Raw genomic sequence first — 22894 nt, forward strand, 5'->3', positions numbered from 1 at the left:
CTTCTACTGACAATCTTTAGCTGGTAAAGCCTGGGACACCCTGTATGTATACAATATTATTTTTGAGTTTCAGTATACGTTTAACAATCGCATTCACGATTCTGATCGAATATTTTCTGCTGCGGATATACTGCTGAAAAAAGCTTGTGCTTTGGCTAAGCGTCTGTCGTAATACCTACTCACATACACACACACACACACATTGGACGTAGGAAAGATTAATATAAAAATGAATGTGTTTGCTTTCATGCAAACTATAGAACACAGGAAAATGGAACGCTGACTTGAGGAAGCGATCAATCATCTGCAAGCCTTGAGTAAATTTTCTGATAAAAGTGTTGCAACACTTTATCGTTCTATTTAACGGTTTTTTAATTATCCTACATCAGTAAAGAGTACTTTATATTTGTTCAGAAAACAAAAGTATTTGATATGTCGTGAATATATTTACTTGTCATCAATTACGCTACGTATAATACTTTATTTCATGATATACTGTGCTGATTGAGATTTTTATTACAAGCATATTGGTCGATTTTTTCAGAGCAACAGATTTTTCTCATGGTCGTTCTTTCCCAAGTTGAGTAAGCCATCAGGCCACATTTCTAAATACGATTTTAATTATCCGTTTCCAATCAGGAACACCCGTCCAGCAGCAATTTTCACGGCGATTAGAATTAGAGCGGCTTAGTATGCCGCTACGTGGTTCGTTCCCATGACGTAGAAATGAGCCGTATTTAATCGTGTGTGCCATTGATTCGACGCGGTTGGTTCGCAAGATGGCTAAATGATTTGGGAACCACCCACTACAGCTTGCATTTTCTCATGACGTTGCAACCTGAGATTTATACTCCGTTACATCCGCTACTGCTTTTGATATTTCTTGCTTAATTTAAATTCTTCTTTTACAGACATTATGATTTTTCACATTTTTAACGATCTGTTGTGATAAATGACTCGTTTAGTTTATCTTGTGAAACACATTAAAGTTTTTTTTCCTTGTATCATTAATGCAGTTGTAATCTGTAACACAACAAATAGTCGTATAGGAAGATGACTTTTGTTTATAACAAATTACCAGTACATATTATTCATTTTTCCCATTATTTACGATTTTGATACACAATTTATAGACTTAATAGTATTTTAAAAGATTCGTGTTCGCAACCCCTTGACAAGATTGACAATTTTCAACTTCCCATCATACACATGTATAATGATATACATATGTATAACACAAAAATTATTTTATTTTCGACTATTGCGTGTACACATAGGCGTCAGGCTATTAGGTTGAAATCAATCAATTTCAGTGACAACGGACACGGGGTCGTTGGCCTCCCGCGAAGTCACCGAATGGAACATCACGGGGTATAGAATCGCGGTACAGAAATAACGAAGCAGGAAGTAGCCGAGCGGGGAAAAAGAAAAGGGGTCGCGAGATATCAGTGTCGGCTCGCTTTTCTTCTGGTTCACGGGCCGCGGGTGTATGTCCGACATGCATATCGGAGGGCGTAAGAGGAAGAAAAGGAAGAGCGGTGGTAGAGGGGATGTACGGGGGACCTCAGCAGGAGATAACGCCTTTGAATATAGCCGCAAGGTCAGCGTGGAACTGACCCCAGCATCCTGCCCGACTGAATTCGAGTTTAATGAATAACTATTGAATCCCGCCTCTATCGCTGCCAATAAGAACAAAGCGGAAGCCACGGCACGGTGAGCTGGAATTTGCCGAAGGAAGTCTATTCACGCGCCGGCGCGGCGCGGCGGCGCGAGTACTGCTTGCGGAGGATGATTTAAAATAATCTGGCCGATGATTAAACTCGACGTCCCTCCGCAGGAGTTACACTTTTCTTTCTGTAAAGTAACGGGCAGTTTATCTCGTAGCGGTTCGGTTAAGTGATTCTGGCTTCACTGCGGTCATAAGTTACTGAATATAGTTGCATAAGTTTATTTAGCCTTGATTAATATTGAGAAAATTATTTCGTTTATAAAGACTTAAATATATTAGAAGTCACATACAAAATTGCAAGATATTGTCGTCTGTAGTAGCCAAATTTTCCATAAATGTATGACCATGGTAGTTGTAGATCTAAATGATAGACATCATTCCTATGATACATGTAGGCTATCTGCTTGTGGTTTAATTATCAAATTGCTTACTGTATACATGACACCGAACGTATAAAGGATCATGCGTTCAATCCCCAGAACAAATCTCCATTTTAATATGTATGTGTATATTATGAACAAAATTCAGGCTCAAAGATGAAGAGTTTTATCACTGACGTATGATCGATACGACAGTAAATAAGACATTCTAACAAGGAAGATAAGCAGCGAAACGAATGCTGGTAGCGACGGTGTCCAAACCCAAATGGTATCTTCGCTGACATCGAATGTTATTTAATGTAAATGTCAAAGGGTGATTACATTTTTCGACAGGTGTTGCGATCGCCATACATCTCAGCAGCGTGTGTTGTACAAGGCTCCATGGCTCCACCATTATGATCAGTCCCCATTCATGACACGCAACAGTTCCTCGAAGGATCCTCCTTCTATCGAGGCCCCGAACGATATGAATTCCACTCGCGGCGGATCCGAAATGGAAGCTAATTGCAGTGTCTCTGAACGATCAACACTTCTCGCAACGGATCCTGGTACTGTTGGGCTACGCCCGTGGCAGGTGTGCGTTATGAAGCGTGGTCGCCGGCCCGTGGAAAATGGCGGAGAGCTCGTCAAATTCGGTCGGATCGTGGTGGGAAAAAAATAATAAGAAGACGAACAAGGAAAGAACCTGGGTAGGAGAACGACGAGGCGGGGAGTGATCGCGCTCGGCACCACAAGGGAAGTAGGCAGAGTAATCTCGATGGTGCCGAGGCATCGGTGCCATCGAGCCGAGAGAATAAGTATACATTTTATCCGTAACGTGTTCGCCATTACCCTACGACGTCGAAGCCACGGGCTAAGTAACGGCTCGTGAGGGTCGAGAACGGCTTCGTAATGCGATGTGTGTGCAACATAAGTGGCCATCAGCCAACATAAACAATCGCCATGGTAAGTATATGGTGCGACGATACTCGGCCCCTCTCCCTCTATCGTGCTGTTTAGCCTCCTTCTCGTTCCCAGGACCATGTCCCTCCGTCCCTCTTCGTTCGAGCTAGTCCCGACGACCGATCGTGGAATCGTACCGGGGTCCTCTCGCAGGATACCTGCTACGTATACGGGGCCCCATTGGAGACGGTGCAGCGTAATGGAGCCATTATCGCTGGATAACTTCATCATCGGCCATTGGCGTAGGCCGTTCACCACGGGTACACCTCTTCCGCTCCGTTCACCGATCAACCCGATACAAAACGATTGCCGGGTAGGCGGGAAGGGGTATCTTATCGATGATGGGAATTGTGCTTCGTCTTCGTTCCTTTGGCATCGTGTACCGATATTATAGCACATATTGAAAATTCTACATAATTTAATGTGCCCCTCGTGGACGGATATGGCTATGGTTCTTGGAACATCGCCGTTTATAATCTGGCCCGATCGCGACTCAACGCGTACACGCCCCAATGCGCGACCACTTCCATGGAAAGCGGGGATTGTTAATGACGTTTGGAAATAACGAGGGCAACGATTGAGGGGACCTTTCGGTGGCTAGATGGCCCCCGCTTGATCAACCCTCGCTCGATAGTTTCCGCGTTCTCTTTCGCTCGTGATCAAGTTTATCTCAACTGGTCGTGAAATTCCACTGCAAAGGAAAAGACTTTGCAATTTAACCGTTCAGAAAAGTGACGCCTGATTGTTAGTTCATTCTCTGCGACCGACATTGTGTTATGTTACTGATGTCACCACAATATGTTGATTAATTAGACTTTTCCGTGTGCTAGAAAGTAATCCTAGAAAAGTAAGCAATAATAAAAATTCCGCAGCAACGCTTTTGGGAACACGCCTACCGCAAGGAAACGCAAAACAAAAGAAAACGATTTTGACACACACCGGCGAACTAGGGGGACCCCTTAATTCCGGGACAGAGTTTCTCCCGTGTCCTCGTCGTGTAACCTGTTTTCATCGTGTCCTCCCCGTATCGTGTTCACTTAGGGCCCATTCACGTTGTAATTATGGTAACCATAAGCGGCGAGGTCGTGTTTTAATCCGGAGGAGTAAACGGGCAGACAGACGTAGCCTCTAACCGAGACAAATTTTCGAAATCTATCAACGGGCGGGCATTAGCATAATTTGACACTTTGCAAGTGGAACGGCAGGTGGCTGAGAGAGGGACGATGCTCCGGTGTCAGCAGCCTCTCGGGCCGAGACGCGAGGGCGCGCAGCCTCGCGAAAAAGTCTAGCAAGACCGCGCTAAAAGTCGTATCGCCCTGAACAACGTCGTTCCATGCGAACGTCCACCGGGGAAGATTGACCACCTTCGATGGTAATGGGGGCTTGATTACAAAGCACGCTCCACTCCGGCCCAGCCCCCTGTTTATATCAATATCTCTCTTCTACGTGCACACATCCACACAAGCACGCATCCATTCGCTGGCCTCATCGGCATCATCGTGAACGCGAAGCACGTGTGTGCTCGCGGCTGATCATGATACCCGCCGGTCCACGTACATATTACATACCTACATACACGGCATCGTTCACCGGAAACGCTGGATTTCATCGAACGCCGCCGACTGGTATCTGAAAATCATCTAAACCCGTTTTCTCCTGAACGATGCAATCACGATCGCATCAGGGTTGTCACGGTCCATCGCGGGGACTCGCAGACTCCGCTTCGAACAAGAGACCATTGAATTGCGCGATCTGTGTTCCTAATTTTACGACTACCCGGATTATCAAGTTGTTATCCACTTCTGTCTGAACGATAATGTTTTTATTAGCCCAACGCGGAACTCGCGTTCCATTTAATCCTCCAGAAATTCACCGACCGAATGATTTATTACGATTTGATATGTGTACTAACGAGTTAGCGTCCGCCAAGTGGATTCGAGATATTCGAATGGAAGTATCGGAGCCAGAGCAAGAGAAACCAAATTGTGTTTCTTGATAAATGACAGAAATAGTTCGTTACGGATACGGCGATAGAGCTCGTGCTTCAATAAAAGTGATTAGCTCCGAGAGATTGCTTTAATATTGCTCTCTTAATGTACTGCGTTTACGGTTTAAGTAGAATCGGTTCTAACTTTGTTTTACCATTTGGTTGAACGTTTTTCGTAAATCATATAATGACGTACAAGGTCCATGAATTAGCTTTACAGCTTCTGCTTGAGTAAAAGTGATTGGCTGTAAGAGATTGCTTTAACGTTCCTGCCTTAATGCTTCGGTTTTATGATTCAAGTAATATAGACTCCAACTTGGTTTTACTTTTTGGTGAAACGTTTCTTCAAAATCGTGTAATTATCCACAAATCAGTTTTTCTTTTTAGTCAGCTATTAATGCTTACACAGTAATTCTGTAGTTAATTCCGGACTTCATTTTTTGGGATGAAAATATGTTTCCTCGGCAACATTGATACTACCGAACTTTTCAGTACAGAGGCGTAACACGTTCGAATGGAAACAGTATCCTCGACAAAGGCGCGTAGAGACTGGATCATTAATCATAATCGGACGTCAGTGATGTCTTCATCAGCCAAGGATGCGGCGTGCACGTCTCAGCCATCGAGTTTCCGGTTCGATCTCCTGTCTCGCGAGAGGAAGCACCGACAGGGCGAGAGTGGTCGAAGTCGCAGAGGGCGACACCGGTGGCGGCCGTACTTCGAAATACAATCCAATCCGCGGCGGATTTCCCGTTACTAAAGCGTATCCAATCGACCGCTAGGTATTTTCAGCTGAAACCACCCCTTGGCCTCTCCTTTTTTCGGGGGCGATCGTGCGGAGACGGTGCTGGTGTCGCAGAAACGAGGGTCTCAGCCGGAAAACACCGAGTCAGCACGCCACGGGAACCATTCGCTGAGAACATGGCCGGTGAAATAAAATGTATCGGCTATTTTCGTTCTCGACACCGCATTGGCCAACCTGGCGTTTCTACCCCACCCCCTCCGGCGCGTAACTTCCGATCGGTCGGTTTTGTGTCTCGGCATTCAATATCTCCTGTGTTTCAAGTTAAACGTTGAACCTCGCTTGGCTGAATAGTGCAGGCTAATTCTATTTCGGAGATGCGCGAAGCTCGCGGTGCAGCGGAACATCATTGCAGAAATTGTTTTGGCCCGGTGTCCATTAAGTGCATAAACAATTGCGATCTTTGTTTTATTAAGTGGACGCCCTTTAAAAACTAACTTTTTAAAAATTGGACCAATAAACATGAGTTTTTCAGCTTCTATCAGCTGAAAAATTTTGTTTGCTTTTTAAATTCGAATCGCAATACTTAAGGCAACAGAAAGTAGCCTAGTCACTAGGGAAATGATAAGCATGACAACTCCCGTTACACCAGGCTTCTGAAACTGCATCTAATATTCAATACGTATTTTCATCAATTAGTTCTCAGAGTGTGAATTTACACAGAGTTCATTGATTATGCTGAACATATACGCTTTAGGAGGATAATTATTTATATCGCAGTAACTATTAACTACCGCGAGCAATAAAACAGCGTGAAGCAGAAGAGAAACTGTTCGGTTATGCTACTTCCCGCGCATATGGCTCGAGGTTTAGCACAACTACGCGTAGGTATACTATTTCAGAACTGTACAAAATTCAGGAAATAAACCCACGAACTGTCATAAACAGTTTAACACAAATAATTTAACGTGTAGAAGCAACACAAGATCTCCAGCTCGTTCCTAATCGAACTGAACGGAAGTATAAAAGAACACAAAAGCAAAGTCTCCATCGCATCTAAACAGGAAACACCGACTGCGATTAAACCGTGAGTTCCGCAGTTGAAGCCAGGCAACAGAATAGCCGTGCAGTAGAAAATTAACATTAACTGCTTCAGTCAATCTCCGTGATCCCCGGGTCCTATCGCTTTTTATTACCAATTTCCCTCTTTTCATACTGTAATTACTTTCTCCATTCATCTTGCGTCATATCTCGCGGCATCGGCGATCTATCCATCAATTCTAATTTCCCCGATACAGCTGGACAACTAGGAGATTCCTCGACTTCCTTTCCGATCGGAGCCCGTTCTCCGTTCGAGGCTTCTATTTTTGCTGTTCGCCGTAATCAGCTTGGTCAATTAACGAAGAAAGGGAGCAGCGTGAAGGGAGGACCCGGCTGCACAGGACAATACTGCAAAGATACAGATGAAACAGTGAGGACACCGGTTCCATTCCTCCCGGCGGCGGCAATAACAGTCCCCGTCCAATCAGATGTCTGGAGGCAGCTGGTCAAGAAGGGGTCCTAGAAAGCTCCGCGCTCTGAAATCTGGCGGGAGCAGCCGAAGCAAGGGGACAAAACATTCGCCGCACGGCCGACCGCGGAACGTATAATAAGTGTGTGATTAGCATTATTTACGGCCGGTTAACTATTAACCCATAAATCAACCGGAGGACTACATTATCCGGCCGCGGCCCCGGTGTGTTCGTGTGTGTCCGGTCGCCTCTCTCGAGTCTTCTGCGCCAAGAAAACGGTACCGCACCGAGGTGTGCGGACCGTAGATCGTCCAGCCGATAAGCGACGTGGATTCGTGAGTCAGGAAACCGCGGGGAGAGTGTGTGAGAGAGAGAACATGAGAGAGTGAGAGAAACCCCGAGGAAACAGCCGGAGGAACAGAGTAAGCTAAATAGAGGAATGAGGGAGGACAGCAGCATCGGCGGCCAGCCATCTTCCTAGTGATTTAGGAGGACGCGGTGCTTTCTTGCCATTATCAGTCGCTTCTTTCCCTCTTGTCTTCTCTAAATCTCTCGCGAGTTTTAAGCGGATTACAAGGTATCAGCTCGACAACGTTTTGTTGCCCCGAGTTCGACTGCTTCGCTCCAGCTAGTATATTTCATGTCCGATCTGCCGGATCTGATACCTAACCGTGATGGGAGCTTCGCTACGTTTTCGAACGATTGGGGTGAGGCTCGAGTGAATTTTACTTGAGGAAGCGGGTGGCTTTGCTGCCTGGGAACGACGATGATGAATACTCGGCGACTAGGGTATCGGGCGGAGGAAAGTGCACACGTTTATTGCTGTTAGGGAGTCTGCATCTTAAAAGTTAGTAGCATGATGACTTTAAGTAACTCATAAGTTATTTGGTGTACGATTAAATTTTTCACACAAATGTTGCATAGTTTCCGAGGGGACATACATGCTTTCATGTTATTATGCTGTTTTATCTATGAGGTTTAATTTATGAGGGACACCTTCAGTTTTTTAAATGGAATGCCGAATATTTTTTCTCGAATTCATTAAAAAGTCACCGTGTTATAGGAGGGTTGAGTGTTATAAATGTTAATTTTTTAATGCTTATCTATAAGCAAATCATGACTGAAATATTCGATTCATTTTTATGGGTATTTTAATTTGGATCCAAGATGGTTAATGGTCTTTCGAACAGCGTCCCCCAAAAATTCGGCGCGCCCGGCAACATGGTTCGGCAGAAATTGGAAAATAGACCGGCGGTAAATATCAATGTTGCCTCGAAAACAGGGATTGCAAATTATTCAATGAAAAATAATATAATTTGTTCCGTCGTGCTTTTACCGACTCCCGCATTAGTTGAGAGGTATTGTGCCATACGTCCATGTTAAACATGACCATTAATATCGACGCGGTGCACAATTTAATTGGAACATACTGACAGGAACGTCCGTGTGCAATGTGTTCTAAAGCTCGAATGATGGACACATATAAATGGCTAATTAATTTAATTACAACATCCGCCGTTATTACATGGAAAACGCAACGGTTAATTAGTAAGTACGTCACTCGGTAATTTTACTTTTAATGACGCTCGTTTGCTAAATTATTGATATTACTGGATTTATTCAACGTAGACAATTTAATATTTCAAGCGTACCTTCCTGCAGTTCCGACGACACGTCGAATATTCTTTCATTTTGTAATCACACATTCCATATAGTATATTTTAACTTGAACATTATTGGTTTTTCTATAGTTAATATTATAATTGTATAAAATAATGTGCAATATGATTTGTCCCTAGTCATATGATTTATGTCACAGCTACAGAGATAAGAACATTATTGTGTCTTCATAATTTTCTAGAAGGAAAGAAAAATTGTTTATTTATTGTTCATACTTCACTTACAGAGGAGTGGAATTTTATTTGAATCTAAAAGCAATTATTAACAGTATTATTTAGTAGATTTAAATTGAAATCTTCATCAAGAGTGTAACTACTCTACATTGCATGGCAATGGTAAAGGTGGAAATTGAGAATGAGCGAAGAGAAAACTATTTCATAGCTGCAGAGTACAATTAAACCAATCGCAAATGAAACGAAACCATCAATAAATCATCAGTCTAACACGAGGCTGGTGATTGCCCAGGAGAACAGCCGGAATAAGGTATCCTCCCCCAATGTATTGCATTTACATCGGATTTCGGGAGGTTTCCGCACATCGTACGCGCGGCCAAGCACGCTTCTGCAGTCACCGCAGATCCTCCTAAATAAATTCCCATAAAGCAGCTCCGGTGGCTTGGTCACGTTGGCCCGGTCTTGGCACTTGCACCGTACACTCCCTGCTCCCGTATTCGAGACACGAGATCCTGCCAGTGGTACGTCATTCGCCCTGTCGCTAATCAGAACTAACCGCCGACGCGTGACTCGAATTCACCTCGTCGCCGTCGACGGAACCGGAGAGACAGAGAGAGAGAGAAAGAGAGAGAGTGAGAGAGAGAGGAACGAGGCCGCACAGCGGGAAAGCCGGCCTAGAGGAACAAGGTGAAAAAAGGGACGGGCGCGAAGAAGAAACGCAGACACGTCGTTACGACGCAGCCATCTTTGCATCTCCCTTTCACCAGCAACCCCATTTTTGCGCCCCTGTTATGGCCGTTCCATCGCGAACCGCTGGCTAAGTCTCCTCCTCGACTTCGACTTCTTCCTCCTAGTCTAGACCCTCGTGTTACTTCGCCATCCCCTGTCTTCCCTTCCCTCCTCTTTCCTACTTCTCCACTTCCTTCCCTCCCTCCCGTCTTCTTCTTCTTCATCCATGTTCTTGATCGCCCCGGCAATTAGACTTGCAAAGCAACCGCGAATTCGCGGGGATTCCAACTTCCGGCCGAGTGACGAGGGAGGACCGATTTCCCTTGATTCCTACGGTTGCTCGAAAATCGTTAGCGAGATAAAGCACCGTCGATTTTATTCCGATCTTGGGAATTGCTGGAATTGCCGGGCGAATTTGAACTTGGATGAAATAACGAAAAAAAATGGGTCATCTGTTCTTCACATGTCAATTATGCTCGCTGTTGCTTGAAAGCTGGTTGATCCTTTACAGTGACCGCGTTACTAAAATTGAGAAAATGGGAAATTATGTATTATTAGTAGACTGCGGATCTTTATGCAAAATAAAAATGTTCTTCATTGACTCTGGTAAGCAGGAATAAAATAAAAACTAATTTCGTTCCTTAATGACTTTCTATTGATTATAAATTTTTATTTTTTTATAAATTAATTGAAATATAAAACAGTAAAGAATTAAAAAACTTTAAGAACATTGCAATGATGGTTTTAATGCAGTGTTTAATGCAAAGTTTTTTAATTCTTTACTGTTTTATATTTCACTCAGCCAATTTCTTTATAAATGCATAAAGATCCGCGGTGTAATTATTATTAGTATGCTAATCGCATAAAGGAAACACTTTAGTAACGTGTCTGTGCAAGACTTACCGTATCTACTTGCAAGCCTTACCGCATCTACTTGCAAGCATTTACATACATACGGACTCGACTCTTCTTATGCAGGAACTTTATTCAATACTTTTTCGCAAACATCGAATTAATATCCCATCTGTAATCGATCTTATTTAATTGACAATTTTTGTTTGCATTTTGTACATTGTTTCGTGATACGATTTGTAGGCTGTTGGGCAATAGGAAATGATTGAATAGTTTTCCAATTGAAGATCTCACGATTTGCGGCGGAAATTGAACGGGGGCTCGAGAGGGTCGCGATGACGAGTCACGATTTAATGAACAGCACTAAAACCCATTCTTAGCCTGACTAGCTCATCTAATCTATCCATTCCAGCTTTTTTTCTTCCCGTTTCGCCGATCGTCTCGCTTTTTTTTCCACAAGCGGCAGACGATAAAGACGTCAAACGTCAGTTAACGAGCCAAGAGGTCGCGACCGAACTTGCATTGAGAAATTTCAATTCATGAGCTCGCCAAAGCAACGTCGATCCATTGATCGAAAGACTCACTACTGACTGTAACGCGCTATCATAGTTGCGTAATATTTCACGAACGATCTCATGATGATTCAGGAAACTTCCAATTACCAATAAGCTTCTCAACCCTCGATTTCTAATCTATGTAATTATACTTACATCACGATTATTTAAATTCATAAAATATAGGATGGACCAAATGCATAAAATCCGCTGTCTAATTATAACACCATAATGTCTTTTATTTAATTCCACAGATCGATCAATCTTAAACACAAAATTTCTGTTTAAGCGACTGTTTTAACGTTTTAACACGTAAATCTTGCGCCATTACATTGAAACTATTAAAATATAAGTATGTGCGGTCTATTCCATTCGAAAACGTTCTGCTATATGTACATATGTATTCTGCCAGACCGAGTCTTCATTTAATTGTAATATTCACTCTTGCATATAATATCGTCGATAGACTAAAAAGAAAAATGCAGACTTTACTAATAGTCTAGTCAACGAAAAGTTGTAGAGGGAAATGGAAGGAATACTTAATTTTTAACTTTGGGACTTTGTTTGGACTAGTTAGGAGGTAAACATACCAAAAGTCCTAGGAGGTAAGCGGGGTGCAGGGGAACACGTAGAAGGTCTCCTTTTTCGGTTTTCCGCTTATATCTCGGAAACTATGTGTGCCAGCGATAAGACCATTCTATACAAAAGTAAAGCTGATAAAATGTGTCACAAGATTGATTCGATTCAGTTTTTCGCTATCTCGCATAGCTTCCGAGATATCCGCGCTAGAAGTTCACTAATTGTTCTGAAGTGTTAACTAGTCAAATAAGGCAAAAAACGTGAGGCAAAAATTTCTTTTTCACAATTAGTGAACTTTGAGCGCGGATATCTCGGAGACTATGCGAGATAGCGAAAAACTGAATGGAGTCAATCTTATGGAAAATTTTGTCAGTTTTAATTTTGTATAGTATGGCCTTATCGCTAGGACACATAGTTTCCGAGATATAAGCTGAAAACCGAAAAAGGGGACCTTCTACGTGCCCCCTGCACTCCGCTCACCTCCTAGGACTTTTAGTATGTTTACCTCCTAACTAGTCCAAACAAAGTCCCAAAGTTAAAAATTGTGTTCTTTCCATTTCCCTCTACACCCCCCTTATGAGCATTCATTGACTGGACTATAATAATTTTTTAACAAGATATTGTTTGAAAATTTAAGATCGTATTATTTCTTTGAAATTTTTCCTATTTCTGGGAAATGGCTTCCTCAAAAAGTAAGAAACGATTTTCTTCGGCCCAATAGGGTTTATAGAGTCGCAATTAAATACTTTAATACATGTCGATTTATCTTCCTCGAATCGATCGACGGAAATCGATATCGACCAGGGGGATCCCTGTAGAACGATAAAGTCCCGAAGTAATTAGCCCGATGTTTACACAGTTTAACGTTTCCCTGGTATCTTCGGTTCTCCTCCTACACGGCTCAATTAACTTACGGCGCACTTAATTAGTCGTCCTGACTCTTGGCACGCGGCAACATGGCATGCCGTAGCGCTTTCGAATCGCTGGCGTCCGCTAAATTTTCTGCCGGTCTTATCTGCGAAATAATTATCTACGGAACGGGGATGGAATTTTTATCGACGCGACCGAACCGGCAGATAATCCGGCGAGATACGGCCGCGTTTCGCGATTGTCCGGGCTTCTCGTTCGCCGAGCACGAGATTTTTTTATTTGTTGTTTAATAAATTCTCTGGTGTTAGGATGTTATCGCTGAAAATGCGAACTTCAGCAAAATCAATAATTACCAGATTGAATGTATCTCGATCGATGGGAAAAATCGATTTATTTTTTTAATTTCTTTAAGATTTATTTCTTATGATACCTTTTTGTTTATTAATATACGTATCTCGCAGTAAATGCTGATCAAGTGAAATTATTCGTTCTGTTCTTGTTTTCTAGTCGAGTGCGCAGAATTTATGTCAGCTAGTCAAGTGAGTAATCAGTACTATGTATTTTAATAACTAATTACGTCTTTGTATCACGAGATACTGAGAATGTTATGTCTATTTATTTTAAATTTGATTTAATTATAATTAGTACGTTTTATTCTTTGATTATTGATTTGCACCATTCTCCATTCGGAGAATTACTATAATTTTGCATGTTGGAAAATTTAATGACATAGACGTACACCGAGTGTTAATATAAACTAGATGTGTATTACCAGTTCAGATAAGTAGAAAGGAGAATCCGTTGGTATCGTAATTTATTAGGTAGAACGTTGGTAATTAACGCGGACGTAGACATATTAGTACGATTTTAATCTGTTTTCTTTCTTGTACAAAGGAAATGTATCACATGGACTGTTTGCATGAAGTGTATCATTATACCTTTATCTAGACAGTAATATGCCTTATAAAATTATACAGTAACATTTTCAGTTATTCTTCGAAGAAAGAAATGAGAAATGCGAATAAACTGTTAGCGATCTCAAGAAGTATGGTTGCCTTCGTTTGAGCAAATTTTGCATAATGTAGTTTCTTTGTGAACTAATTTATGAATGGTGCCAGTTATGAGATAGTGCAACATAAATAGTAGTGTATCATAATATATTCACTCATTGACTAGATAGATATTGTGTGTAGTACATAGTGAATCCTTTATTTTTTACTGAAATGAAACTAATAATTTTATAGGGTGTTGTGTCGGTAATCGGAGGAAGTATTAAAAGCATTGAATATACTTAATATTTACGAGTGAATAATATTTAAAAAAACATTATTATAAACATTTTTTTGTTCTACAGAATTTAGAACCGGTTGTTTTCTTTTATTGAAAAATGCGCATAAATCAATGAATTTATTCAATAAATTGCTACAAAAGTACCTTCACAATTTCTCTACTTGTAAAATAAGAAATCCTGAATGGATGATTGTGACCAGTAGTTCTACTTTTAAATAATAAATGCTATAACATAATTCAAAAGAATTAATGAAATTTATAAAATTGATAAGATAAGTTTTTCTTCCTCTAAAGTCCCAGAAAATTGTCAAACTGCGAGAACCGAAGCTCTCACCTCTAAGATTTTGAACAATGGAAAAAGAATGATGGTTAATCGATAATCGTCAGGAAATGATCGGCGAGTTCGATGTATGAGTCCGCGTTGGCCGCCGAGGATAGCAGGCGGCTCGTAATAAAGAAAAATGGCGTCGGCGACGCGAATTTCCATGACGCCGTAGAAAATTCCGGGAAAGGAGCGAACAGAGGGCCATGAAAAATTGATCGAGCACGATATCTCACGTTTAGGCGAATCCGGCGAGGCAAGCAGGACACGCGCGTCCCATGCATCAAAAAGCCGCCGGCTCCGGGCCGTGCTTTAATATAAAACTTAAATAACGATACAGCAGCGTCATGACGAAAATGGGAAATAATCTTATGAATAAGTTCTTCCCCGGGGCGTGCTTGGCTCAGCTGGGCTCGCCGGGAGACCACGGCAAATTTGAGAACCCCCCGCGATTTTACAAATTACCTTTACATGATCGTCGCCGCCGCAACGGCAGCGATTAATTCTGCCCGCTCGTCTTCTTCCGGTCGTTTCGTCGAGTTTGCAAACTTACCAGGTTCCCTTTTGACGTATCCTGTCGGTACACGCGGAATCCTTTCCTCACCGGCTCCTGGAACGTCTCCTGGAACGTGATTAACAAAATGGTGGATCAAATGTGACGTGCTTTCGTTCGTACCTTCTCTAATTTGATGTTGAAAGAAACATCTGTCATCAATTACTAGCAGACTGGGCACCTTGGGTCACTTCTAGCCTGCGTTTGTGAAAAGTATTATAAAATCACAATTTTGAGATTAATTAAAATTCCCTTCTGTAGATACTTAACACTTGTACAAGTATAAATTTGGAAACACACCTGTACTCCATCAATATTAACAAGGGTACAAACACCTCATCTCAACCCTAACTTTCATATCTTCCCCTTCGATTCAGAATTTTTCAAAGTAAACAATTCTAAGTAGATCACAAGTTTTAATTCCAGATTTTTAGATTTCATAGATGAATAAGTCCATACAATGATCTCTCTTTTTGTAGTTGAAATGGCATGTCTTCGCTTGTGGTTAATTTGTACCCTTTCCAGTATCACAACCCTAAATATTCTTTCTAGCGAACATAATCTACCAATAGGACTAGATACAATCTAAAATTTAACTAATTGCTCCGAACAGGAAGTTTGAAACGACGAATACTTAATGATTGGTAAAAGGAGAATTCGAAAATTGGAAGGGCTGAACGACATGATGTCTTACATTCACTAATTGCACTCTTTTGAGTATCACCTACCCTAAATGTACTGTCCAGCATTAATCTTCTAAATAAATTACCAATAGAGCTTGGTAGAATCTGAAACTTAAAACTGGCAATGTTGATAATGAATGGGTTCAAGTGTCATAGATTCACCAATTAAATCCTCTTTTACATCATTTCCGTAAAAAAATCAACCCCTTCGGTCTGAAAACAATGATCGCTCGACGCATGAGTGTAGGGTACGCGGCTCCTAAATTCCTTGAAAGACTCCTCGCGTTGGAAAAATCCGCAAGGTAGCAAGGCTGGGTTTAATCAAGGTCGAATCTTCATTCTCCACGTCCACGGCCGGGCTATCAAATACAATCACCGAACGTGCGGCATCTTTTTCCTCTTTTCCTTGTCGCGGCCCCCGGCCGGGAGAGCGTGGGTCGCCCACACCTCTTTCTCCACACTCTCTCTCAGTCGATTCGTTCTCGCTCTCACGAATTGAATCCTGCCGGATGCGGTGCGGTGGTGGTCGGGAAAAGGAGGCCGAGAGGGAAGATGAAGGAGCGGAGAAGGTTGCCCTGGTAACGACAGAGGGTTTCTCGGCGTGGTTGCCCGGGCAACCTCTAACCAGCGATCCCTAAATATGCGCCAGCGGGCCAGAAGCGGGCTGGAACCGAGAAAGAGGGAGGCGAAAGAGGGTGAGAAGAAGAGAGTCCGCGATCGACGGGATGGAAGGGAAAACGCGGAAAGGGGGTAGAGAGAAGGAGAGAGGTGATCCTCGCCACTGGTTGGTGGAAGGAGGCCGCTCGCTGGTGGGTTTGGTAACTGTTACCGCGGAAGGTGAGGAGACCCAGTTAATTACTAAAGCGTTTTAATCGTCGGCGAAGTTCCGACGGCACTCTAGAGTCTGGGCCAAAAGGGCTTCGGAGAATGCGGCGGCTGTGTAAATTAGGAACTCGCCAGTTTCTCCTCGTCGCAACCACCCCCGCACACCCTCTTCCGTGTACAACCGCTTCTGAACGGGGGACGCGACGCGACGTTTTCGCAAACTTATAGTTTCCAGGCTTAGCCCCGCGAGCAAGGGTGAACGATTCCTCTCGGATCCTCGCCGGATGGATTATTGGGGCTGCGGGATTTCGAGAAGGATCATCGTTTCTGCGAGTTTCGAACGAGGTTTAGCGGCGACCCTCGGCTTCGGCACGTTCGGAATCCACACGGGAATGAAAGGTGGAATGGTTCAAGGTAGCATCAAATTTATACAGGAAGTCCACGCAAAGCATTTTTGTCTTAACACGTTCACTATTGCCATTTGTTTCGTCGCCTGTCTTCACTGTTAAAATGTTTGCGTTAAAACATACGCAAAATGCACCTCCTTTACGAAATATTCAAACAATTTAACAGAGAGTCATGGTGTGTCTCTGGATATTATGCTGCGTACCACGACTTTAAGTAGCAAAGTGTACAAAATTAATTTGGCTACCTTTAAGGTAGTTACCCTACGTAGGGTACATGTGCCTAATTTCATCCCCTACAGAGTAGTCAGCCTTCCTGAAAACAAACTCTGTGTGTGTGTGCATGTGCGAAGCTACATCTTCCCATATTACAAATACATTTAGTAAATAGTATATTAATAATAACAGATGGCTGACTACTGGCCTTAAATGGCTGACTATTGGAACGATTACCCTACTTGTTGTAGGGCTGAACGGAACATTCGTTTCACTTTTGTATGACGTATCTGGACGAGAATAATTACGAACGTGTTTGTTTCAATCTAGCTCTTGTGTCGGTGCCCCAAATTTTATAGAATGTTCAATAATACTGTGATCGTTAGACTACAGTAGAAATTTTGCATACACCTAATATCTCAATGTTACTATTTGTCCACAAGAACATACACAAAATTTAGAAGACAAATTAGAAATAGGTACTCTGGTACCTGGATATTGAGATAAGTGTTAACTTCGATTACTACATCGTTGTGCAGCTGATACTGTAATCGTTTAGTGCAAGAAACATTGGAAAGATTATTCATTTGTTTTTTGCTGGTTTGCAACTTAATTGCGAAAATATGATACAGGGGAAAATGGTTCTTGTTTTTTGTAAACAATACAAAACTGTATGCACGTGTGTTTGCACTCTTTCTTGAAAAATAACCTTTCATTTTTTTAATGAAATGGTATATGTATACATTTGCATTATAATTCAGCGATTACATTAATTTACAGGTTTATTAGAGAAATTTAGAGAAAATTGACGGAAACAATACTGACACTGAAACATCAAGGAAATATTGAAATTATACGAACTCCAATTTCTCATTCCGCTAATGCACTCTCTAATGAAAAATATTTTAATTGGCTCGTATTTTATATTGTCTCGTAAGAATTATTACACAGAATAATTGCTGGCTTTTCGAATAAAACTTAAGCCGCAGATGAAACGATGTAAAAAAGTGATATTCCCACAATCACTTCTTCCCGCAACTATAATAACCTCGATCCCATTAGCAACGCCTCTTTATGCATGCACAAAGAGCAGGCGCCCCTGACAGATAATAGAAATGCATCTGTTTCTAAGCAAATTGACTGCAGACGCGTTTGTCAGCCGATAGCGTATCCCCTAGTGCGCGCACGCTCTTCGAGCATAAATTCTGCAAACCCGAGCCGCACGACAAATAGGATGCAACGAATTTTTAATTCAACAATACCAGGATTCCCACGTTGTGAACATTTACCTATCACTGCGGAAAAAGAGACGTGGGAAAATGAAGAGCCAAAATGAAGTAATATGTTCCAGCATCATTTTTATTCTCATCCGCATGAATTCCATTTTGTTTAAAACTTCATTGTCAAATAAACATTCTTACAGAAGATGGTAGTCAATGATTACAAATGTAAATAATAATTTCAAAGTAATATTATGATTGTTCTAATTTTCGTTTCTAATATTATTTACTCCGTGAATTGATAATTCTAATGAAGTTTACGTACGTAGCAAGTTAAATTGATAAGAGCGTTCAGTAGCGCATATACAACGCAATGATTCCAAATATTGAATGCAGCTGTGATTAAATGGATCTATTGAAACGATCGCATGTCTCGGGCATATTCAGCATCGACCATCTCGTGTAGCAGAACGTTATAGTACATATCGGAAAATTTCATCGCACATTTTCGACTAACTATCACACGTCAATTTATTTACATGTCAGCTCTGCAATTTGCGAGCAACGCATCGAAGAATTATAACGTTTAGGAACTTGTGTAACAGAATGTATAGCAGAAACTAATTTGAAAGTCCTCACTTGCAATAGTATTTTCAATATTTATACACGAAAATTGCAATTATTTTGCAATTATAAAAATCGTTTCATCATGATAAAATACATTTCAGACTGACAAAATTTTTTTACCAGATTCCAACGTGTAATTTGTACGGTGGTAGGAAGAGTAAACCAAAATTTCGTTATTACGAAATACATATAAGAAAGCTAAAATAGCAGTGGCTATACTAAATCGTGACATTACAGTTCAATAAAAAAATTGATTAGTTATCTTAGAACAGTAATGTAATAGAACTAATTTTTGATAGAACTGTAACCAAAATTGCGCAAAGTTTAAATATGTTTAAATCCGGCCGTTTCAAGGCGACACAGTCAAAGTCCGGTAGGTTTAGCGTAAAGAATCAATTCTTTGAAGGAAGGAAGGACACGCGCCGTGTGCGTACCGTGTAAAAAACGGAGCACGAGGCGTTCATTGACCGGAACATGATAGCAAATGATCAAGAATCGTCGCGGAGGCTCTTTTCGGCGAAATATATGGAAAGACGAACAGCAGTTTTCGACTCGGATAGATGGGGACACGCCGACAACTGGGCAAACTCGGCGTCGCGCGCTAAATAACTTTGCTTAACAAGGTGCTGCCGCCACTGTAAAAAGATTACGTAAGCGGTAATGGCCGCCGGCTCCTCCTAAATTCGAGAACGAAGAGTTCCAGCGGAGTGCGCGAAGCCAAGAGACAGAGAGAAAGACCGACAAAGCGGGAGAGAGCCAGGAAGAGAGAGAGAGAGAAAGAGAGGAGGCGGAGAGGAAACTGAGATAGATAGATAGAACGGAGGACAGGAATGGCGAGCAAGGTGGAGAGGGAGGAACAGCTCAGCGTTCGTGGCGGGGGTTAATTTTAATTTCCTAATTTTTCCCACCCCGAGGCGCAGGTAATTTCCTCCCCAGAAGAGAATAGATGTAATTACTTAACGCCTCCGAGCTCCGAGCTCCGAGCTCCTCTTATTAAAAGAGGATCGTGCCCTCGAGGGCTGGAGGGGTGGAAGATTTCTTTGGTGGGGGTTGCGCGGAGTGGTGGAAGCACAACAATCGTCGGAGACCGATCGGGAAGAAAGGGAAACGTTGTCGAGCTGCTTCTCTGGAAGACGAACAAGGCGTCTTATTGTCTTCGCACGACGACCGTGGTGAAACGTCGATCCACCGATCAGTATACTCCGGGTGCGGGTCAGCCACGATAGACTCCTCGCAAAATTTCGCGAGGAACACTCGAGTCGGAGAAGCGAGGAAGAGAATCGGTAGGATAGATATTTTTGCTAGGTGAAAATTTCAACGTCGAGAGGACACGAGAAGAGCGTATCCCGCGGCTCGAATTAGAGACTAAGGTCGACGGAGCAGAGAGGGTCCACGGAAGGGGTGATTTCCCGAATGCTGTGGGGTAGGGAGGAGCCATCTTGCGGCCGGTTTCAGGGCAGCCACCAATTGATTCATCCCCACCGCCGCTCCATTACTAGAAGGAAGGGGCGTCGATTCAATTCCAGGGCTAAAAAACCGTCCGCGAGGCGGAGTCCCCTCCGTAATCCGTCCGTCCCGATTGGTCGGGGATCGAGTGGCAGCGGTGAACCCACCACCTGCCCGACCAATCCCCGCCGTCTGGGTGGTAACCTAAACCAGTTTGGGCTCCGCGTGCAGAGGGGAGCCGTTGACTTGACTCTCCAGGCAGATAGTGCTGTGCCGTTGGCTCGTGCCGTAGTGGTCCTAACACTAACAGGACCCTTGCCAGCAAGGAATCCCTGGAATTCGTAGGTTACGTGGTCAAATTTGCCGCATAGACCCGTCGCGGACCGGACCCGTGATCCCGATCACGTCAGCTGATCAGTGTTTTTGTCAGTGACGGTTGCGCAACGCAAGCCACGGGTGCAATCTCGCAATTCCGCCGGGGCCAGTGCTAATTTCTGTAGTGTTACACCGGTGATCTTCATCAACATACCCGCCACCGCAGTGACTTTTCTTGTTTCGTGACCCGGTTCCGCCGCCGAAGACATTCCGTCGTGAACTCGCCACACGGAGATCGATAGCCGGACTAAACGTTGCGTTCGTGTCGATGACAGTTGACGAAAGATCATCCTAGTGACTCGAGTGACGCCTCGAAGGGATTGTTATTGTGTGCGGGCAGGAGAACTTTTCAGACTGACTCGTGCCAACCGTGTTCAACTATCCTTTGTTCAGCTCGATGATTCGGTATGTCATGTGCTAAGAGAGAATTTTCAAAGTCGACGATTTTGACAGTGCAATTGAGAAAACAGTACCATGTCGCAGGCAAAAATTTAAATACTTCAGGCTAATTGGAGATTGATCGCTCCGAGCCGGCAAAGTCCGCAGTCTCACCTTCCGACGGCACCCGAGCCGACAGTTTCCAGACGAACTCTCCTCGATCAATCATACAAACACATCAATCGCTCATTTCCCATGAACGACCGACGATCTCAAATGGCCAAAGTCAACGTGACCGGAACCGTTATACCAAAATCAAGAAGCTACTCATAGAGCAAGACTGCAGGCTTAAAAAGATGTAAACAAACAACACACGATCTGTCTGAATCGATAGAAACTTGCTTAAAGACTTTCGTACAAGATTTGACTTGTTGGTTCAAACACCTCGAGCTGGGAAGACTGTCAGTCCCGAGTGTCGGTTCCGATGAACACAGAGGACCAATAAATATCGGAGTAGTAGCGTCGATTGAAGACAGACGGGGATCTTTAAATGCAGAAGAAGTGAAGCCTCTCCTGTGGAGAGACAGCCAGTCATCAAGTTGGTACCCAACATGGTCCTGGAACCAGGAGGTGGTCTGTCCTTCCCACTGCCTCCTGGTAGCGGTTCCGCTGGTTCCGGTGGTTCCCTTCTGACGCCGGCCAGGCTGTTCCAGAGGGCGACACCCGTATTTCCGTTTCATCTGACAGGATGGCCACCGCATCACCCGGTCCTCGGACAGGTTCAAAGTCAGGTTCAGCAGACGATGCAGGCTCAGCATCAGGCAGCCGCAGCTGCTGTCAGGTTCCTCAGTCATCATCATCCTCATCATCCGCATCCGGCACTGGGGAACCACCCCCTGGTGCCGGCGATAACTAGCCACCATCCGGCCGCCCATCATCTTCATCATAGTGCCGATCACGCCGATGAGGATGACGAGAAGAAAGGTAGGCGCTTTTCCAGGTCACTTCACCGTTAACTCTCTCTCTGTCTCTCTCTCTTACTATCGGCGCAGCTGCGCCAGATATCGCGGTAACAAGGCGACATTCGCGAGGGGTTTGTTGTTTTGGCAATTGTATCGCGGACAATCCCCAACTTGCAGCAGAAACTTTCTTTAGACATTCATTTGAGTTACTCCGCCATGGTTGCTATCCATTGTCCTTTGTTTCATGGAACATGCAAGAGTAAAAGACTTGAAAAAGCTGAATGAGTAAAAATGAATAGGTGTATCGGAAAAGCGTGTGTAAATATGTGTAACTTCAGTCTATCGATCTCCTAGTGGCATGATGTGCGGTTCATGTTTGCAAAAGCCAATAATTTACTTTTCCTTTAAACTGAAAGGCAATCACGCATTTGTTGCCACATTCTTTCTCAGATATTTTGCATACTTATCGCTCCGCAAACTGCAATTTTAAGGCACGAACGGCAGCCTGCTGGCCAACGTCTACAGTGTAAACTCTACACCGTTACTTAATTTACAATGCGAATTAACTGCGTGTTACTAACAGTACTGTTTATGTCAATGCGATTAGGCACCGAAATATTATTGCTAAAAATAAAACGCGTTTACAATTCGAAATTCACGAGCTCCTGCGACGCACGTGACGAATATTATCATTTACAACATCATTTATTCTGCGAGAAACGGGAAGAGATTGGCTCCAACGTGAAAGATTATACGATCCAGTATATTTTACACCTTTAATCACTAACATTATACTTCCCTCTATATTTTTAATTTTTATGTTGAGTTGTAATAAACAAACCAGCACGGAACGAGTGAATTCAAA

At 43.0% G+C, this 22894-nt stretch overlaps 1 protein-coding gene across 1 annotated transcript in view; it reads left to right on the plus strand.

Moving 5' to 3' along the window:
- Positions 1 to 19966: 19966 nt before the first annotated feature.
- The window catches only part of LOC143214776 (uncharacterized), a 58124-nt gene continuing 55196 nt past the window's right edge, over positions 19967 to 22894 (plus strand). The window contains exon 1 of the mRNA XM_076436157.1: positions 19967 to 22051. Within this exon, the coding sequence (XP_076292272.1) occupies positions 21679 to 22051 (373 nt within the window). The 5' untranslated portion in view covers positions 19967 to 21678. The remainder of the gene's footprint in view (positions 22052 to 22894) is intronic.

The sequence above is a fragment of the Lasioglossum baleicum genome, chromosome 13, assembly GCF_051020765.1.
Source record: "Lasioglossum baleicum chromosome 13, iyLasBale1, whole genome shotgun sequence".
NCBI lineage: Eukaryota > Metazoa > Arthropoda > Insecta > Hymenoptera > Halictidae > Lasioglossum > Lasioglossum baleicum.